Source organism: Clinocottus analis, unplaced genomic scaffold, assembly GCF_023055335.1.
Source record: "Clinocottus analis isolate CAN_PGR_092001 unplaced genomic scaffold, fCliAna1.0.p SCAF_16, whole genome shotgun sequence".
NCBI classification, from domain to species: domain Eukaryota; kingdom Metazoa; phylum Chordata; class Actinopteri; order Perciformes; family Cottidae; genus Clinocottus; species Clinocottus analis.
This window is the reverse complement of record NW_027175887.1, coordinates 5,816,560-5,833,856: the sequence shown is the minus strand read 5'-3', so window position 1 is coordinate 5,833,856 and position 17,297 is coordinate 5,816,560. Positions and strand designations below refer to the sequence as shown.

The following is a 17,297-nucleotide window of genomic DNA, read 5'->3' as shown; positions in this document are numbered from 1 at the left end:
AGATGAACAAAATGTTAGGAAAAATTAAATCAGGTTTTATCTGCTGTATGAGAGAAATCCAATTCAGCCCTCTTTTTCTGGTGTAAGTTCTTTAACAGGATATAAGGGATTGATGTTGAGTTAATATTACATACACACACACACACACACACACACACACACACACGCACACACACACACAAAAACATAGGCCTCGCTGGCTAATCCAGGCTAGCTCCAGCAGGCCTACAGGGGGCTGGTCTAATCCTGTTATCGGGCCCAACAGATGCTGTTGACAGAACAATAGGCAGGGGGCCAGCAAGGCAGCGCGGCCCCGAGGAGGTCATGAGCCAAACTCATCACAGCAGCAGCAGGATCGCTGGCTGGCTGGAGCGAGCTGGACTCAGCACTCGTCACACACACTGGCTCTCACAGGCTGAACGCTTTGTCGCAACAGCCGTTTCACAATGATTTGTTTCCTTCAAATTCCATTTTGCTCCGTCTGCAGTGTCAAAGGGTGCATATGGTGACACTTCTAGAGAGCGGATTGTTCTTAGAAACAAATACAACCTCATGTCGTGTCAATCAGGTTCACACACAGACTCCAAAAGTTTTGTCCGTCTTTCAAGTTTTTGGAATAGGTTCCATTTTCTTTTATTTAGATTTTTGTTTGTGGTTTGACCAAAGTCAAACGTCGTCCAAAATGGCATCTAAGCTGATCAGTTTGTTTGTTTGTCACCCGGCGCGAAGCACAAAGTGAAGAATAGCTGCAGAATTTAAAGATACATTGTGGGAGCTGATTGGAGAAGCGGTTAAAAATCAGGGATGGTCGCAAAACAAAGGATGTGCAAAAGATTAGACAGTAGTTATTGTGCTCTCAGCAGCTGAACGATGTCACTCACTCATTAGCCTCGTTTGGGACGAGCGTATCCACTGCACCCATGTAATTAAATCAGCTTTGTTTTGATTTGCAAATGTTGGCAACAATAAATATACATCAGAGTCAGTGTGCAAAGTTTCTCTGCATACCAAATCAAAATATAACGCATAGGAAAAATGTGGACTTGGTGTGCAAAGGCCTTAAAGCTGTGAACTGACCTGAAGAATGATAAAATATATGCAGAAAGCCTACAGTACTGCAGGAACCACTGACAACCACTAACACGGATTGTCTGGATGCTCAGAAAGGTAAACATAAATAATCTTGCAAAACATTACATTTTATGTGTTACTCCACACAAATAGAAATAGACGTTTACTCATTTACACTGCATATTGTCCAAAAAATGTGATTTAGTAATAGGAAAAGGCAATTTTAGGTCATATGGAACATGCAACAAGGTTTGTAACTGCAAAGAGCTGAAGGGAAGTGAACTGAAGACGAAGGTAAACCTCACCTCAGCAGTTTCTGCACTGAAAACCAGATCAAATGGATCATAAAACCTTCTCTTGGCACAACAGCACATTTTCAGATGTAATGTTATTTCACCTGCTCCTCACACACAATTACACTGGAACAAGTAGCAACAACTTGACGAAGAGGCACACGGTCTGAATCCTCTTCTCACAACCATCCACTGCAACGGGCTCAGACGACAGGCTCAAGTTCTCAGTCCCGACAACTAAACATAACCAGCCCAAAATCGTATGTATTAAAATTGTATTATAACAATCAAATGTATTTTCCTGATAACATTTAATTTTTTTTGAACAGCAACATCTATGTAATGTTGAAGAAAAGTTAGATACGCTTTACACTAGTTCGGGTCATTTGGTGCTTTAATGAAGCTGCGACCTGTACATTTGTTAGAGCACGAACCCGTCACTGAGACTTATATACTCACACAATGAGCGCACTCGAGCTGCGACACACACTGAAGTCACTCCTCGTTCACTTTGGACCAGCAGAAGATGAGCTGTGCGGGCTGAGAGCGAGGATGGAGGTAAATGACTGAGTTGATTGGAAAAATTAAACAGGAAGAAAATAAAACCCCCATGAGCAATATGATTACAGTTTTACAACGGGAGGTCTGGGATTGACATTCATCAAAGAAATGAGAAGTGACACACTTATTGATAAAATAATCACAGCAGGTGAGCCAGTAGCGCACCAAAGCAGAAATAGCGATGACGACGGCCGTGATGAAGAGGAAGTGTTTTCCTCCCTTCTCCCTGACTTTCTGGTTTGTGTCCCAGTTTAACTAAATCCCATTAAAAAGGCTTTCATCTCACTGCACTTCATTACTGGCATAAATGCTGCGGCTCACCCCAGAGAGAGGCAGGGATTAGACGCGACAAGCTCATCTAAAATGTTACGCTCTCGAACCCCAGCAGCTTTTTCAAATAAAGACACTCACTTTAAATTCTCCATATTGGATTATCCAAATAGACCCTCCAGGCGCAGAAGGGGTCACTAAGGTCAGGCTTGCTGTGTTATGTGTTGGCTGGTGTGTAGGTGTGCAGCTGCATGCCATTGCAAACAATGAACTGTGTTTCTGCAGCACAAGTCGCTGTATATTTCCTGTAAAAAAAAAAAAAAAGGAGGACGCGCAGAGCAACATCCACGAAAAAAAAAAAACGTGAACAAATTCAGAGCGGAGACAGGAGAAGAGAGAGGATGAAATAAAAAAAGGAGCTTTACAGGCAAGAGCAGGGAAAGCGGGAAGAGAGGACAGCGGCGGGGAGAGAGCTTGCTATTGTCTGTGTGATTGGATGTGATGGGTCAGAGGCTTTCACACACATTTATGAATGCTTATTTTAAGCAGAGCCCAAGCTGGGCTAATCTTTACTGCTCGCCTGAAAGAGGGTGCTGATTAAAAGCTAATTATACGCTACAGATTCGGCCTCTGGTGAAGACTCCGCTGATTTGACACGGCTTGGACTCCGGCCTGGGTGCATGCCTGTGGGCTTCGGCTCGAGATAGCCGCACGTGTGTGTCTACAAATCAGAAGGGAACAAGACGTCAGCATGCTTGATGGATGCTGTGAGGTTTGTGTTTATAGCAGCGGTGGAATGTAACCAAGTCCATTTACAAGACATGAAGTACAATTTAGATGTACTTAGCTTGATTATTACCGTTTTCTGGCACCGTGTACTTCCATCCCATTACATTTCAAATAAAATGTTGTACAACATATCTGGCAGCTTTAGCGAACAGATTGATTGCAGATTGATACAAAAACAGCTGCAACATTAAAAGGCGTGTTGCATATGTATGCATCAGTAATACATGATATAATATATGACAACATCATGAGTACATTTACTTTTGACACTCATAATGCTTTTTTACTTTCACGTTCAAGGTACCGTGTGGTAACCTTTTGTGCTGTCGCCCCAGGAAAGTAATCTAAAAATACCATATTCAAAATTAATCAGGAATAGCTCCTCAACCAAAAGGGATATGCATGTTTCTGTTCTCGGTTCACACGTATTTGGATAAGCACATCCTGATTGGCGTGCTATACACAGTTTTAGAGGAAGAGTGCGTGCTCGTGATTAAAGTATTACCGCCAGTGCTTGCAGAGCTCGGGTTACAATGTTGAAACCTGGATTTAAACACTTCATGATGAGACACAGTTTCACATACAGTTGGTGTACTAAAAGCTGAAGACGCCATGTTTTCTAAAAAGTATAAAGGCTCTTCTAGAAATAGACCATCTTCCATGGCAACTCTTTGTAACTACAACAAAGGGGTGGACCTGGTCAGTCAGTAGCAATGTTTTTAGAGTGCCCCCCCCCCCACTTTTGGTTTGCCATGCACACACACACGGACAGACGTGTCGTCATGCATGAACACGTGGGACACAGTCCTGCTGTCAGGTAATACGCAAATGAATCCATCAATGACCCAACAGGACTGGTACTCGCCCCAAACCTACACACTGGACCCTACAGTAAAGTCTCTAAATACTTGTCTCACTAGTGGCTTATTGGCTAAAACCAACCTTCAACCCACTTAGCAGAACATTTCACAAGCCGAAATAACAAAGATGAACTGTATATTTAACATCTTGCTGCAACTCTCTTTGTTCGAGCCATGTATTATCTGTGTCATGTTTCCTGAAACTGTTCTTCTGACGTATTTGAAGCTCCGTTTGTGGTCTCGGGCTATTTTGAAAATTCGCACGTGTCTACTGGCAGTCGTACAGCTGACGATGTCGCTAATTAGCTGACCAACTTGACATGACAGTGCTGCTACACGATTGCAATTAATTTCCTATTAAATGATGTTGGTATTTTATTGTCTTGCATTGTTAGCATAAACAGTGGATAGGAAAAACTGTATAAAAACTGTAGAAATATATTACTATCCTTTTATTTTTGATTTTATTTCTATATATATATATATACACAGACAAAAAGTGATACATGCATTTTATTTCCATCGTTGGTTATATATCTTGTTTTTGTCCAAACTGTGCGTCCATAGTGTCGGTCGCCTGTGACCTTTGAAGTCACATTTTTTTCTTTCCTATACAAAAGCTCCACATCTGATATCGCTATGTCTCTCATCTATGAACTCTTTCTCCTCCCTCTCCTCTAGGACACGTTCCACCACTCCATCACATTAGGGGGTTAATATCTGTAATAAATGCAGCAGGGAAGACAAAAAAAGAAAAGAGTGAATCCTTCGCTGCCTGTTAGCATCTCGTCTTTGACATCATTACTTCTCCGGCGTGGCAACGTTCCCCGCCTATGACCCTCCCGCAGGAACTATCTCCGGTGTCACACAACAACAACACACGCAGAAAACAACATGTCTCACAGCCAATCGCCTGCAGGGAGTCTTAAAGTCCTTGGCTATTTATGTCTCAGGCAGTGACACAGTCAGTTTATTCAACTGCTTATTTGCTTACAAAGACTGCACTACTCACAGCAAGCGTTACAACAAAAGCTGCACATAAAAATGCATTAGCTTTCTAACGGCTGCACAACAGAGGTATTCATTTTCTTTACGAGCTGAGACCTAAAAGGTGGATGTTGATGACGGTTGAGAAGTAGTCGACTGGGTTTTTTAAGCCTCGTTTTCAGCCGCATTGTTCTGTGCGTAACAGCTTATGAAACCTATTTAAAAGAATTTCTCTTGTCGCTTAATGTGCTGTGACATTAAACGTAGCCAGTAAAATCGGTTTCTACTGCTGATCCAAAGACAGAGGAGCAACAACCTGCAGCAGCGCAGGCGTCTTGTCAACAATACAGAGTACAACTCTACATGCTCACCTTCATGTCAAGGACAAGCTCATTCACAGCTAGATCGCACCTGGTCACTGCTTGCATCTATGCGTGTGTGTGTGTGTGTGTGTGTGTGTGTGTGTGTGTGTGTGTGTGTGTGTGTGTGTGTGTTTGTGTGTGTGTGTGCGTGGAAAAGGGAGTAGGTGAGTTGTTTGAGAGCTGGTGTATGACTGGAGGCATCTTGACAACTCCAACCTTCTCTCTCTCTCTCTCTCTCTCTCTCTCTCTCTCTCTCTCTCTCTCTCTCTCTCTCTCTCTCTCTCTCTCTCTCTCTCTCACTCTCTCTCCTCCTCCTCCTCCACCTTCCTTGCCTGTCTTTATTATTAGTGGCAGCTAGAGGCAGTGGACCGGAAAATTCCCATCGAGAAACAAACCCACATCTGCATATTACAGTCCTGTTTCACATCTGCCATGACCGAATAAATTAATACATGAATAACAATGAAAATCATCCATGAGTTGCCTCGCTTGCTCTCTAAATGGCATCGCGTGTGTGTATGCATGTTTGTGTGTGGCAGTCAGGAGGAGCTGTAGTCGTCTCTTTTGGCCATGCTCACCGGGGAGCTTATGGTATTTGCATAAAACCTCTAAGAACTGGCACACCTTCAGTACAGAAGCCAAGATCACAAGTCAGGAGCAGGACTTTTAGGATGAAAACGGATTCAAGTTCAGTCCTTTTTCTTAGAAACATCACATGTGCAGTAAATAAGATCAACATCATTACTCATTAAAACATTTCATTACAACATGTTAAATAGCTCGTGTTGCTTGCTGTGCATTTGATTAAGTGAATTACATGTTTTGTGTAATTGTGTAAATTAGTTTTCTTTTCTATAATTTTTGCTGTTATAATTTATTTTTTGATTTTCAATATCAATTGTGGTTAGGATATTAGCTGTACATTGAAGAGATTGTGGAACTGTATAAGAGATAATATATAAGTAAAACTGATTTTACTGCCATACTTTATTTTATTGAAATCTTTCATTTTAGTTTTGCTCCTAAATTTAATTTTTGATTCTTCTACACTTTATATATCTACTTTTGAAACCACATTTGTGTTCTGCTTTGAGGAAAAGAAAGGCTGGTACATCTAATATGTGTTGGTTTCATGATGGCAGCCCAATATCTTAGCATAAGGAAGATAGTTAGTTTTCCCTGCCTATGTACATAAGAGCCACACAGTCTTCTTCATATAAATTACAAATATAAATACACATCCTGCAATTTATCTTGTTGAACAAGTATCCAGACAAACATTCACCGGGAACGAGTGCACCGCTAACATCGAGCTAGATTGGGCTAATTAGCTGGGCAAGTGCACCACATCAAGTACGTTCAGATGCTGCTGTGCTCCTCACTGCTCAATAACAACTTTCATGAAGGCTCCAGCTCGACTTTGATTACTTTGTTCCTCACTGCTTTGGATCCCGGAGGAGAAACCGGATAACTTGCCCTGTGCTCCGCCACTTTAACCTGTCGAAGGAAGATTCACTGAGTCTTCAGAGGAAGAGAAGGACAACTTCTACGCGCTGCTCTGTTTCTATTTAACTCGACATTTGCCGGTTGTAGAAGAGAGAAATATCCGAATAATCAATCCCCGCTGTTGTACGGAGGATTTGTTTCCCGCTTAGCTCACCAAACCGGTTAAGCTCCCGTCCCCAAATAGCAAAATAAATAAGAAGATACACACTACGAAGCAATCTCAAGTAAGAGGCTTTCGTCTGGGCAGAGATGCTGTAGGTCAGTGTGTTTGTCACCTTGTTTTGTTTAGTTTCAGTGAACTACACTATTTGCCATGTTAATGTATTTTACAGGCCACTGAGTCCCGTCCAGTGTTGTGTAACACGGCTGTGCTTGTTGCTGATGTAATGGTGTTGTTCCACGCCGCTGAGCTTTGTTGTGTTTAAATCTGCCTCCGTGAGAAAAGTGAGTAAACTGCACTTTATTAGTTAAAGGTCCTGCCGGTCTTCTGTGATAAAGTTACAGCTGCTGCAGTGAAGATCTGTCTGGTATTGAGTGCTTTCTTCTTTCCTTTTCTCCCCCAAACTAACACACACGCACACACACACACACACACACACACACACACACACACACACACACACACACGCACACACACACACACGCGCACACACACACACGCACACACGCACACACACAATCACTTCATTCATGTCCTCCAGTGCTCAGATTCAAACCTCTATTGCTAACTCTAAATGTGACTACTGTCACTTTGAGTGAACACCAATTTTGAGACTTTAATCCACAGTTTGGTTGTTGGTCCCTGATTCCAGGGCGCCGCCCTACTATTGCTAATATATGTTAATAATCCTATTTTCATAAGCTGTGCAGAAAAGTTAGTTTACACTTAATGCATTTGGTTTTCTTTATGCATGTAACGTTTATCCTACTATAAACGGTAAGTGTTCACACTTCGTTAAGTATGTGCTATCATGTGATTCAGTTTGAGATTACTACAAACACAGACATAAATCAGATGTCCATGTGTCTGTGTGAAATAGAAATAAGACTGTGTTGTCCTTTATGAGTGTGTGAGGCAAAAAGTTAAACACCAGTGAGGAGTCTATTTCTGTGTTTGTGAGACGTGCCTTCCTCCCACTTCCATGCGCATCTCATTCCACCTAGTTTACATCTGTTTACTAAAGCCTGTCTGCTTCGGTTTTGTGTACGACACAGCGCGGGTCTCTGGAGGTCCACACGCTAACAAACGCTCCGACGCTGTCAGACTACTTTGCCGCTGAGTCGCACAATGTGAAACATGCGCTCTCGTGAGAGCAGATCAAATTCTAATAAATGATCGTCTAACTCATTGACCATGGCCTCATAGTGTATTGCTTCTCTTGGCGCTGGATGTGAGAGATGGGAGATGTACGTGTGAACTTTGGGAACTATGAAGCACAGCAAACTTTCAGGGGATGTGCATCATGTGTCCATTAGCAGACAGCTTTACCTCGCTCGGTAAATGACAGTGTTTGTCTATGTCTGCGAATCACCTTCTCTCTCTCTCACACACACACACATTCTCTCCACCCAGTCTCTCAATCTCCTTTTTTAATCTGTACCCCTTCCCATCTCTCTATCTTCCTTGTTCCTCTCCCTCCTCTGCTTCATTGCTCGCTCCCTTAATTCCTGCCTTCCTTGTTCCTCTGTAGCCTCCATCACTGGATGCAGCTGGTAATAAGTCACTCTGCTGTAATTTGGCCCTTCTAAAGGCCTGTAATGATGGAGCTCAGAGGACGGCTAAGGTGGAGGTGGGATGAGGGGGGGTTAAAAGGACTCATCTCTGCCCAGAAAGAAAGCCTTTCATGGGTCTTTTTTTTTACAATGAGCTGCTGGGGGAAGAGAGCAAAATTGGTCAAGATAGAAAGAGAGTGAGAGAGAAAGAGAGAGGCTCATCAGGTCACATTGTCCCTTTGTTGTCCCTATATGAAATATACAACATATCTACTGAGGCTCAGTGTGTGTTGGAGGATCTGATACAACAGTGTAGCGCTAATAAACAGCACAAATGAGTAAAACTGTATTTGCAGCTTGAGAATAAAAAGGACACAGTGCGAGGGGACAAAGGCAACGGTGAGAAAGTAGAAGACAGGGTCGTGCCAGGTGACCGACTTGACAAAATACTGTTGAAACTGATATATTCTGACATTTAGCAAACTGGCAAACGGTTCAATTCATTTCGCAAATACGTCTGCGGAAGATGTCGCAATACGGGTTTGTGTACCAGACAGGCGAGATAAGGGCTCACAGGGAGATTCGTTTGGCCTTATCCACAGACGGAGCTGGTCGACCTGTCAGAACCCGGGTAAACACAGACATCGGTTGATTTCTGAGCGATGCGCCCCTCTCCCCGTGGCCCTGTGAGCACCGCTCCTCATGTTTCTCGCTCCACTGGGCCCTGTGTGCTGACCCGGTATGCCCGCCGACCTTTTTTTCCAGAGTTTTGAACCGCCGTCACAATTGAGGGGCGCACCCCGCGGCGAGGCAGGGAGGCGGGAGAGAGAAGGCCAGCGAGTGGAGGGATCGGAGGTGGAGGGCTGAGAAGGTGAGAGGTGCAGGACTCCGCCGCCACATAGCATTTACGTAGATTTAGCCATCACCAGGAAAAGACACGGCGGGAAAGCGTTGCTCAAAGACTCTCAACTCTAAATTGAGAGTTCAGTCGTGCGGATGTAAAATATGTCACTGCAATATCCTATATGTCCTTATGGGGATATTTTGTTTTTGCAAATGTTCACATTCATGGAAAGCATATTTTGGTATTCTCAATGTTTTAATAATTTACGCGTTTGTGAGGATTTTAATGTTTGCCCAAGTGTGTTCTGGTGTTAGATAAAGCCGACAGCCATCAGCCGCATACTAATTCCTATGTGTGTGTGTATATATATACATATTTTTAATGAAGACATCAAATAGACCAACCCGAGGCAGAAGACACTCAACGATGTACAACGATTAAGATAAGGCCGCTCGTTACACAAACACCACACACAGTCAACATATGCACATGTATGTCCAAATGAGGGGAAAGTCATTTCCCTCCGCTGGGGATGAAAATTGGAAAACGGCGAGGCAGCACAAAAATAAATCGCAGATGCGCAAATACATTCAAGCAGAAAATCCTTGCCTTTAATCCAATTTCTCACGCTTTATTAAAACAGAACCAGAGAGATGGAGTCAGACAGGGACCATGATGAAGAGACTAACCATGAAGTGGAGGCTCACTTTACACAAGCATACACTAACACACACACCCACACACACACACACACACACACACACACACACACACACACACACACACACACAGAAAAAAGCACAAATCAAAGAAAAATGAGAGATTGAGGTCCATCGGAAAAAAAAAGAAAGAAAAAAATGCAAATTCTCTCTCCCTTCTCGACGCACTTTCTGTGTCTCACAGAATGACACATTTTTGCTTCCTCACAAAGCCAAGGAAGATTAACACATACCCCCCCCCCCCCCCCCCTCTCCCTCTCCCTACACACACACAAACAAAAACACACGCACACACACAGCGTGTTGTTAGATTTATAGATCCACAGATCCACACTCGGTTGGGTCATATCAGGCCGGGCCCAGGCTGCTGTCCACTCCCTCCATCCCCTTCCTTTCCCTTTCTCTCTCCACACCCTTCCATCATCATTTGATCATCGGATTTATTTATAGCACGCAGAACTGAGCCACACGTGTATGTTAGTAGGAGAGAGCAGGAGCGTGAGTGTTGTGGGAATGCGCATGCAAATGTAAAAGCAGATAACAACTTTCCATAACACATTAAACAACCATGAGCCATCACAGCTATAGCCTTGTGAAGGTGGGATGTGAATTAAGAAGCCTCAATAGAAGCTTTTTGAAGGTGTTTTGTTTTGATACAGGCGCGTGCTTGTGCACACAATAGGATGCACTGAGATAGATCGTGCTGTGAGGGCAAGATACAAGATATATATATATATACCAACATCATTATAACAATAAGAAGTGCATCTGCACTTAATTTCTGTTTTCAACTTGAAGTTTGATTGTGAGGAAAAACTCTGAGTCACCTCAATCACCTGGGCTTTCCTCCTTGTATTTCTCCAAAAACAATTATGATTAACATAATTATAAAGGTCTTCAATACTTAAAAAACTTGCCCAGCGCTTTAGTCTATTAGCGAGGTAATTATAAAAGTGATATAAACACAATAAACACAAATGAATGGATACAAATATCTCCACCACCACCACCAGTTTTTGCTCTTGTTCAAAATATGCCCATGGCATTGAAGTATTGCAGGCATTGGGATTGTTTTTCTTTTCAGACAGGATGAAATATAGCCAGCATTAGCAGCCACAAAAGGTACAAAAAAAACATCTTGTGGATTTGTAGTTTTTTCTTTAAGTAGCTTTATTCTATCTACAGGAAATAAATATACTTCAGGTAAGATGATGGCAAAGCTCATGTGGGTGGGCCACACCTTAAAGATGACCTTAAAATGAGCAACATATGATGTTTTAACATCACTAGATCATCGTGAATAGCAAGTTCACTGACACAATGTTTCATAACGAGTGACGTGTAAAATTTGCGAAGATGAAAACGGGCATAAACTGCACGAATGAACACCGAAACTTGCATCGTCGCCGAAACATCTGGATTCCTTCTCTCCATCCTGATCTGTCAGCGAGCTTTTCTGAATATCACTCTCCATCAGAAGCGGGTGAAATCACTTTATCAGTGGCACATTCATCCTGCAGTCGGGCCTCATGTCCAGCATCCACGCCAGGAGGAGGGAGAGATGAGGACGAAGGGAGGGATGAGGAAGAAGGGAGGGGAAGGAGGGCAGACAAGAGGGAGAAAAGAGCCTGAACCCACTGTCAGCTCAGTGAAGCAGAGCGGGAAGAAAACGCAGGCCGACATGGAGACGATTCGCTGGGAGAAACACACACACACACACACACACACATTGATTTAGAAGGAAATGTTTTAGTCTTTGTTCACATAACCTATAAACCTATAAAAGATCCAGGGATGGATGCCTTACTGTATGCGTGCTGACGAAAACAGATGCAGCGAAGCTCGTATTTGTGTTTCCACGGAAAAAGTAACAGAATCTGCAGCATTTAAGAATTCTATAAATATCTGAACCAGACATGCAGAACACACACACACACACATACGTATGTACGTACACACACACACACACACACACACACACACACACAGACACACACACACACACAGCAGAGCTGTGGTGGAGCTGAGGACACAGCAGGGCTGGCTGCCTGAGGGAGTCAGCAGAAGGTGAGGAGAGATAAGGCTGTGTGATTGTGACTGCATGTCAGAGAGAATCTGCACAACACAACAGTTCAGCAGTCTCTACGTTACACACACACACACACACATGCACACACACATTACATGCTCAGAAACTTGTACATATGCGGTCTGCATCACAGCAGTGTACCAAAAAGGGGGATAGAGACAACACGTGGCCTGCGTGTCTGACTGACTGGGTTTCTGGTATATTATAGAATTTAGGAAGTTGGTTGCATGCTTGGCGCTCTGCTGCAGCTACACGAAGCAACTCGAAAAGCAGCTTGGGAAACACTTTGCCGCAAAAAGTTGCACTTGAATACGCAGCAAAGACCAAAGGCAATGGCAAGCTGACTTGTGTTTTACACAAGGAATATACGATTAGTTTGTAATCCAAATAGAAAACCTAAAGACACAGACCACTGTGAATCACTTTCAGAACGAGAAAAGTTGTGCTTTGCCAACAGTCCCAGGGCCTTAAATGCTGTGCAAGTTTGCCCAGTATATGCGTGTGAATGGATGAATGCATATTTTTGTCTTCTGAGACAACACATGTATTTCTGTGTATGTAATGCATGGATTTATTCAGGCACAACATATGCATGCATCCATGCAGACACACATGCACATGTAAGACAGATGTCCATACTTTTCCATTGGCCCATAAGCACCCTCAGAAATACTCGACTCATGGGTGCTATATGTGTGATGAAGTTCTCGCCAAAAAGTAGGACCAAAGCACTTTTTGCACAACCGCTCAAACCCAATTTACGGCTTAGGATAAGCATATGTGCTGATCTCAGGCTGTGGCCACACTAATGAAGATGCATCTGAAGGTTTTCTGTCAACACTTGCTTTTTCGGAACGAATTTTGAAAAAGCTGCGATGCCCACATCGACAAAAATGTTTAAATGTCCTCTTTTCCCTCCTCTTGTTGCTCTGTAGTCCACTAAATGCTCCATTCACTGTTTTTGAAGATCACTGTTGATGACACACTGCTCTCCTCTGTGATCGTTAACCGTTTGCATCAATAGAGACACATTTTCGTTGACATATATTTGTGTGTTTCTACTGTCAGATGAATCACAACTAAAATAGGGATTTAATCGACTGTCATGAAACAACAAATTCTGACAACTTCTTTAGATGCTGCATGGATCTTCTGAGATAAATCAATATGATATACTCATGCAAATAAACCAAACCTAGATCAAGCCGTCACAGAATGAGTCAGAGGCAACTGAATGCACCTTAACATTGCTGCTGGGTCGATGTATGTCAGCCATGTTTGTGAAAAGGTAATTATACGATAATCATGTCAGCATGTTGAAAGAGTGTCATGTCTGCACACTGAGCTTCAACACAATCAATTACAGTGTCCTGAATTCAGCACAGAGTACAGTGTGAGAACAGCAACACCTCATCTATTGAAAGGACAGAGATACAAAAAGAGACTCAGAGCCACTGATTCATCATTAAGCCGCAGCTTTAAACTTGGTGCATATAAATGCAAGATCAAAAGAAAACTGACACATATTCTTGGCTGTAAACCTTCACTTTTAACAGTTGTAGGCCCTTGTCTTTGTAATATAATGGCTTCCCAACAAGGTAATCCATAAGAAATGCGAAAGAAAAGTGTTCATTAGAAATAATGAAACAGGCTAACACACAAAACTCTCTCTAGAAAAGTTGCAAAAAGTGACAGTAAAATGATGTAAATGCGAGAAACTTCTACCCTCTACAAACACTAAATCAATTCCAGGCAAGCAATGTTAGCCATTATTTTCAAAAGCATAAGGAGAATTTGGAGGACAAATAAAGCACAATCTATTATGCAGCTGTTAAAGTGGCACCGCTGTTGGTTTCACAAATAGCTCAGACATCAGCTTCAGGGAATTTCAGTTCTTGAAAAATACACTTAATGCTTTATCCATTTTTATTTTACTGATTTTTTTTTGCTCTTTCAAAACCTGCTTCAGATGCTACAACAACACATTTTGAGAAATAAAGACTGCCAGCCTCGTCGAAACGGCTCGTTATGCTGTGAAGTGCCTTGCTCAAGGGTATATCAACCCCACGTGGATTTCTCCAGCTGTCTCGAACATGTAACCATTGAACACCGCTAAAGCCTTTAGCAACAGTCCAGTGCTGCTTTAGAAACATATTTTCAGAGCTTGACATTTAACCACATGGATCCACCGCTGGGACGAGATTATTTCACTTGCTTTGAAGGATTTAATATCCTGATGTTCCCAAATGCCTTTTTCAGATAGTGCCGGTTCAAATACTGTTAAGCTCTTTCAGGAACACAGACGTCAGACACACATAAATGCAGAATAGAAGCATACATGCATCGGACCACATTATGTACAAGGCCCTGTTGGCTGTTGCCGGTGTAGGCCATGCGATTGGTTATAGACGGACGTTGTGCCGAGACACAATCCACTGCAACCTGTCGCTGCTGAGGGTCGACCCGCATGTCAATATGAGCTTGAACTGGCTTTCCAAATTGTTCCCTCTGCTTGATTATTTTTTACAGGCCCATGTGAGCTTAGTGTCTGTCTGCCTGACTACTTTACCAAACTGATGTGTTTTGTCTGCATTTTGTTTAGCAAAGGTTGAAAAAAAGAGCAATAAGAACGAGTCAAACTTAGCAGAGACTGATTCCCCCGGAGCGAAGTCCTAATCGAGGCTGTGACGAGACTAAAAAAAAATGTCCAGCTTCACTCCATCCGCATTACGGAGCACAACCATCAAACAAACCAACTCTTAATTAGTGTCTCACTTGCTCACTTCACTCAGCTCTGCTCGACTTGTGTGTTTGTGTGTGTGTTGTGTGTGTGTGTGTGTGTGTGTGTGTGTGTGTCCTCAGCCCAGGGCTCCGGCTGAACACATTTCAGCAAATATAATTGCATTTGTTTAACTTCTATTGAATGCAAGTCGGGAGCACTGGTCCACAGAGGCTGGCAACAGTGTGCTGTGAACAGTGTGTGGGATTCCTATTGGCAACGGGTGAGGGTTTGGATGTTGTCAAATCCAGAGGCAGAGCACTTTATCCAATGTTCTGCACTTAGATCTGATTGAGTAACAATAGGCAGACATTGTGGCCAGTAGTTGGCGCTCCAGGCCTACCTGTCTTACTTGGCACCTTGCCATTGCTGATCTGCTTGAGTCTCTTCTGGTGGGATTTTCCGTTGTAGTGGATCTGGGCCTGTGCGGCTGAGTTGAGCTGGATGTTGCAAACCTCACACATCGTGTAGCTCCGCTGCTTTCGCTCCCTTTTGGGTCTGCAGAGCGCAGAAGGCAGGGCGCCCCCTGGTGACTGCTCATCTGGTACTGCGCCTTCATCCTGGGTGTCGCAGCAAGGCTCGCAGTCCATCTGCACTGCCAGCCCGGCGCCGAACCCCCTCCTGTCCGGCTCGTCGTCTGGCAGAGGTGATGGGCTGAACGGACGTTTCATACCTGTGATAATAGAAGATGACAGAATAAATACAAAAGGATGGACAAGTGAGTGGACAGGAGGACAGACCAGTATTGCTTCGAGGTTCACTTTACAGCTCAGGTGTCATACCACTACATGCTCAACACCTTTGTTCAAGGGAAAGATGTCAGATGCCCCCCCACCCTCTTTCTGAAGCACCGCAGCATTAGCATGTGCAGCACAGCATGGAGCAGAGTGATGGCGGTATCATCTTCCTGGCATGACCCGGCTCACCCGGCACACAAAGCCAGCCTGTTAAAACCTGATAGCCGGCGAGGACATGCGGGCAAAAATACCCCTGATTCCAAAAGCTTTGTGGAGGAGTGTGTGGAATCTGACCTCGTTCCTGTCTGTCATGCTTTTCAGCACCCTCAGAACAAAATGACACCTGCACTGTATACACACACACACACACGCACACGAGCACACACTCATGAAGACATCAGAAAACTAAATACAGACCGAGCACAAATGTGTTCATGATCACAGGGTGGGAAGTCCAAGTGGTGGTGGTGGTGGTCCTGGGGTGCAATGGCGCACCACTTGGGGGAGACAGAGTGCCGCAGTGAGGCTCTCTGAGGACCAGTGAGCCCCCCCCACCACCACCACCACCACCACCCCTGACAAGCTGCTTCAATTGTGAAGACTGCATGCCTGTTTGCTGTCTGAGCACCCCTGTTTGCCAAAATCCTGCAGCAGCTCCTCCGCCTCTGAGTAGGATCTCAGCCAAGCGGGGCCTGAATCAGACTGACAAACAGGAACAAGAGTCCAGGGGTTTATGAAACAGCTCTGACGATGTCTGCTGACATTGAGGTTCAAATTAGATCGGCAGGGTTACGAATATCGCGGCAACTGAATTAAGTATTGGAGCTGAAGATGAAACACTTCTGTGTTTGTCCAACTTTCTGGACCTGGATGAACGGGTGGGTGGGGGCATCGATATCAAAAGAGACAAACAAGCAAAGTGTCATTTCTGTCAAAAAGGGCACCTGCTTGAACCCATTTGTCCATGGAGGACTCTCTGGTGGAGGAGAATCCTCGACAGGATAGACAGTAAGGGACAGTAGCTGTTTGTTTCACATGCAGCTACTGTCTCTATAAATAAATGAAAAGGTACATCCACAGTGGCTCTGTGAAGGATTGAGACATCACCATTGGAAAAAAAAGTCAGTAAAATATACCCAGCTGTGCCTTTCTGCTGCTGGCTTTCTGCCTCTTTATTTATGTAAACACCCAAACTGCCCCTCCACCGCCCACACACACACACACACACACACACACACACACACACACACACACACACACACACACACACACACACACTCACACACACACACACACACACACACACACACACACACACCAAATGTAAAGTGGAGTCTATGATGCATACATACCTACATGCATGAAAACACTCTCTCTCTCTCACACACACACACACACACACACACACACACACACACGCACACACACTGCTCAAAAATACATCAGGGCGAGCAGCCTCCATGAAAGCTGCTATTCACGATGCCAATCTGTGAGCACTCAAGAGGCCCCATCAGATATTTTCTCAAAAGCTTTGAGCAACGCTGCTTTCTGGCACAGAATTTAAAAAAAAAATTCTCTGTGGTCCTTAACCACGCACCCTACTCAGCAAGCCGCCCCAAAATTAGTATGGTTGTCAAAACAAAAACCTCCAATGAAGACCTGCAGAACATACCATACAGAGCATATTACACGCCTTTGTCCTCTGTCGCCTCGCACA

General features: G+C 43.8%; 1 protein-coding gene across 1 annotated transcript in view; it reads right to left on the bottom strand.

Moving 5' to 3' along the window:
• The window catches only part of znf385c (zinc finger protein 385C), a 110,201-nt gene that overhangs the window by 57,475 nt on the left and 35,429 nt on the right, over window positions 1–17,297 (bottom strand). Inside the window, exon 2 of the mRNA XM_068579326.1 lies at window positions 15,187–15,516. Within this exon, the coding sequence (XP_068435427.1) occupies window positions 15,187–15,514 (328 nt within the window). The 5' untranslated portion in view covers window positions 15,515–15,516. The remainder of the gene's footprint in view (window positions 1–15,186; window positions 15,517–17,297) is intronic.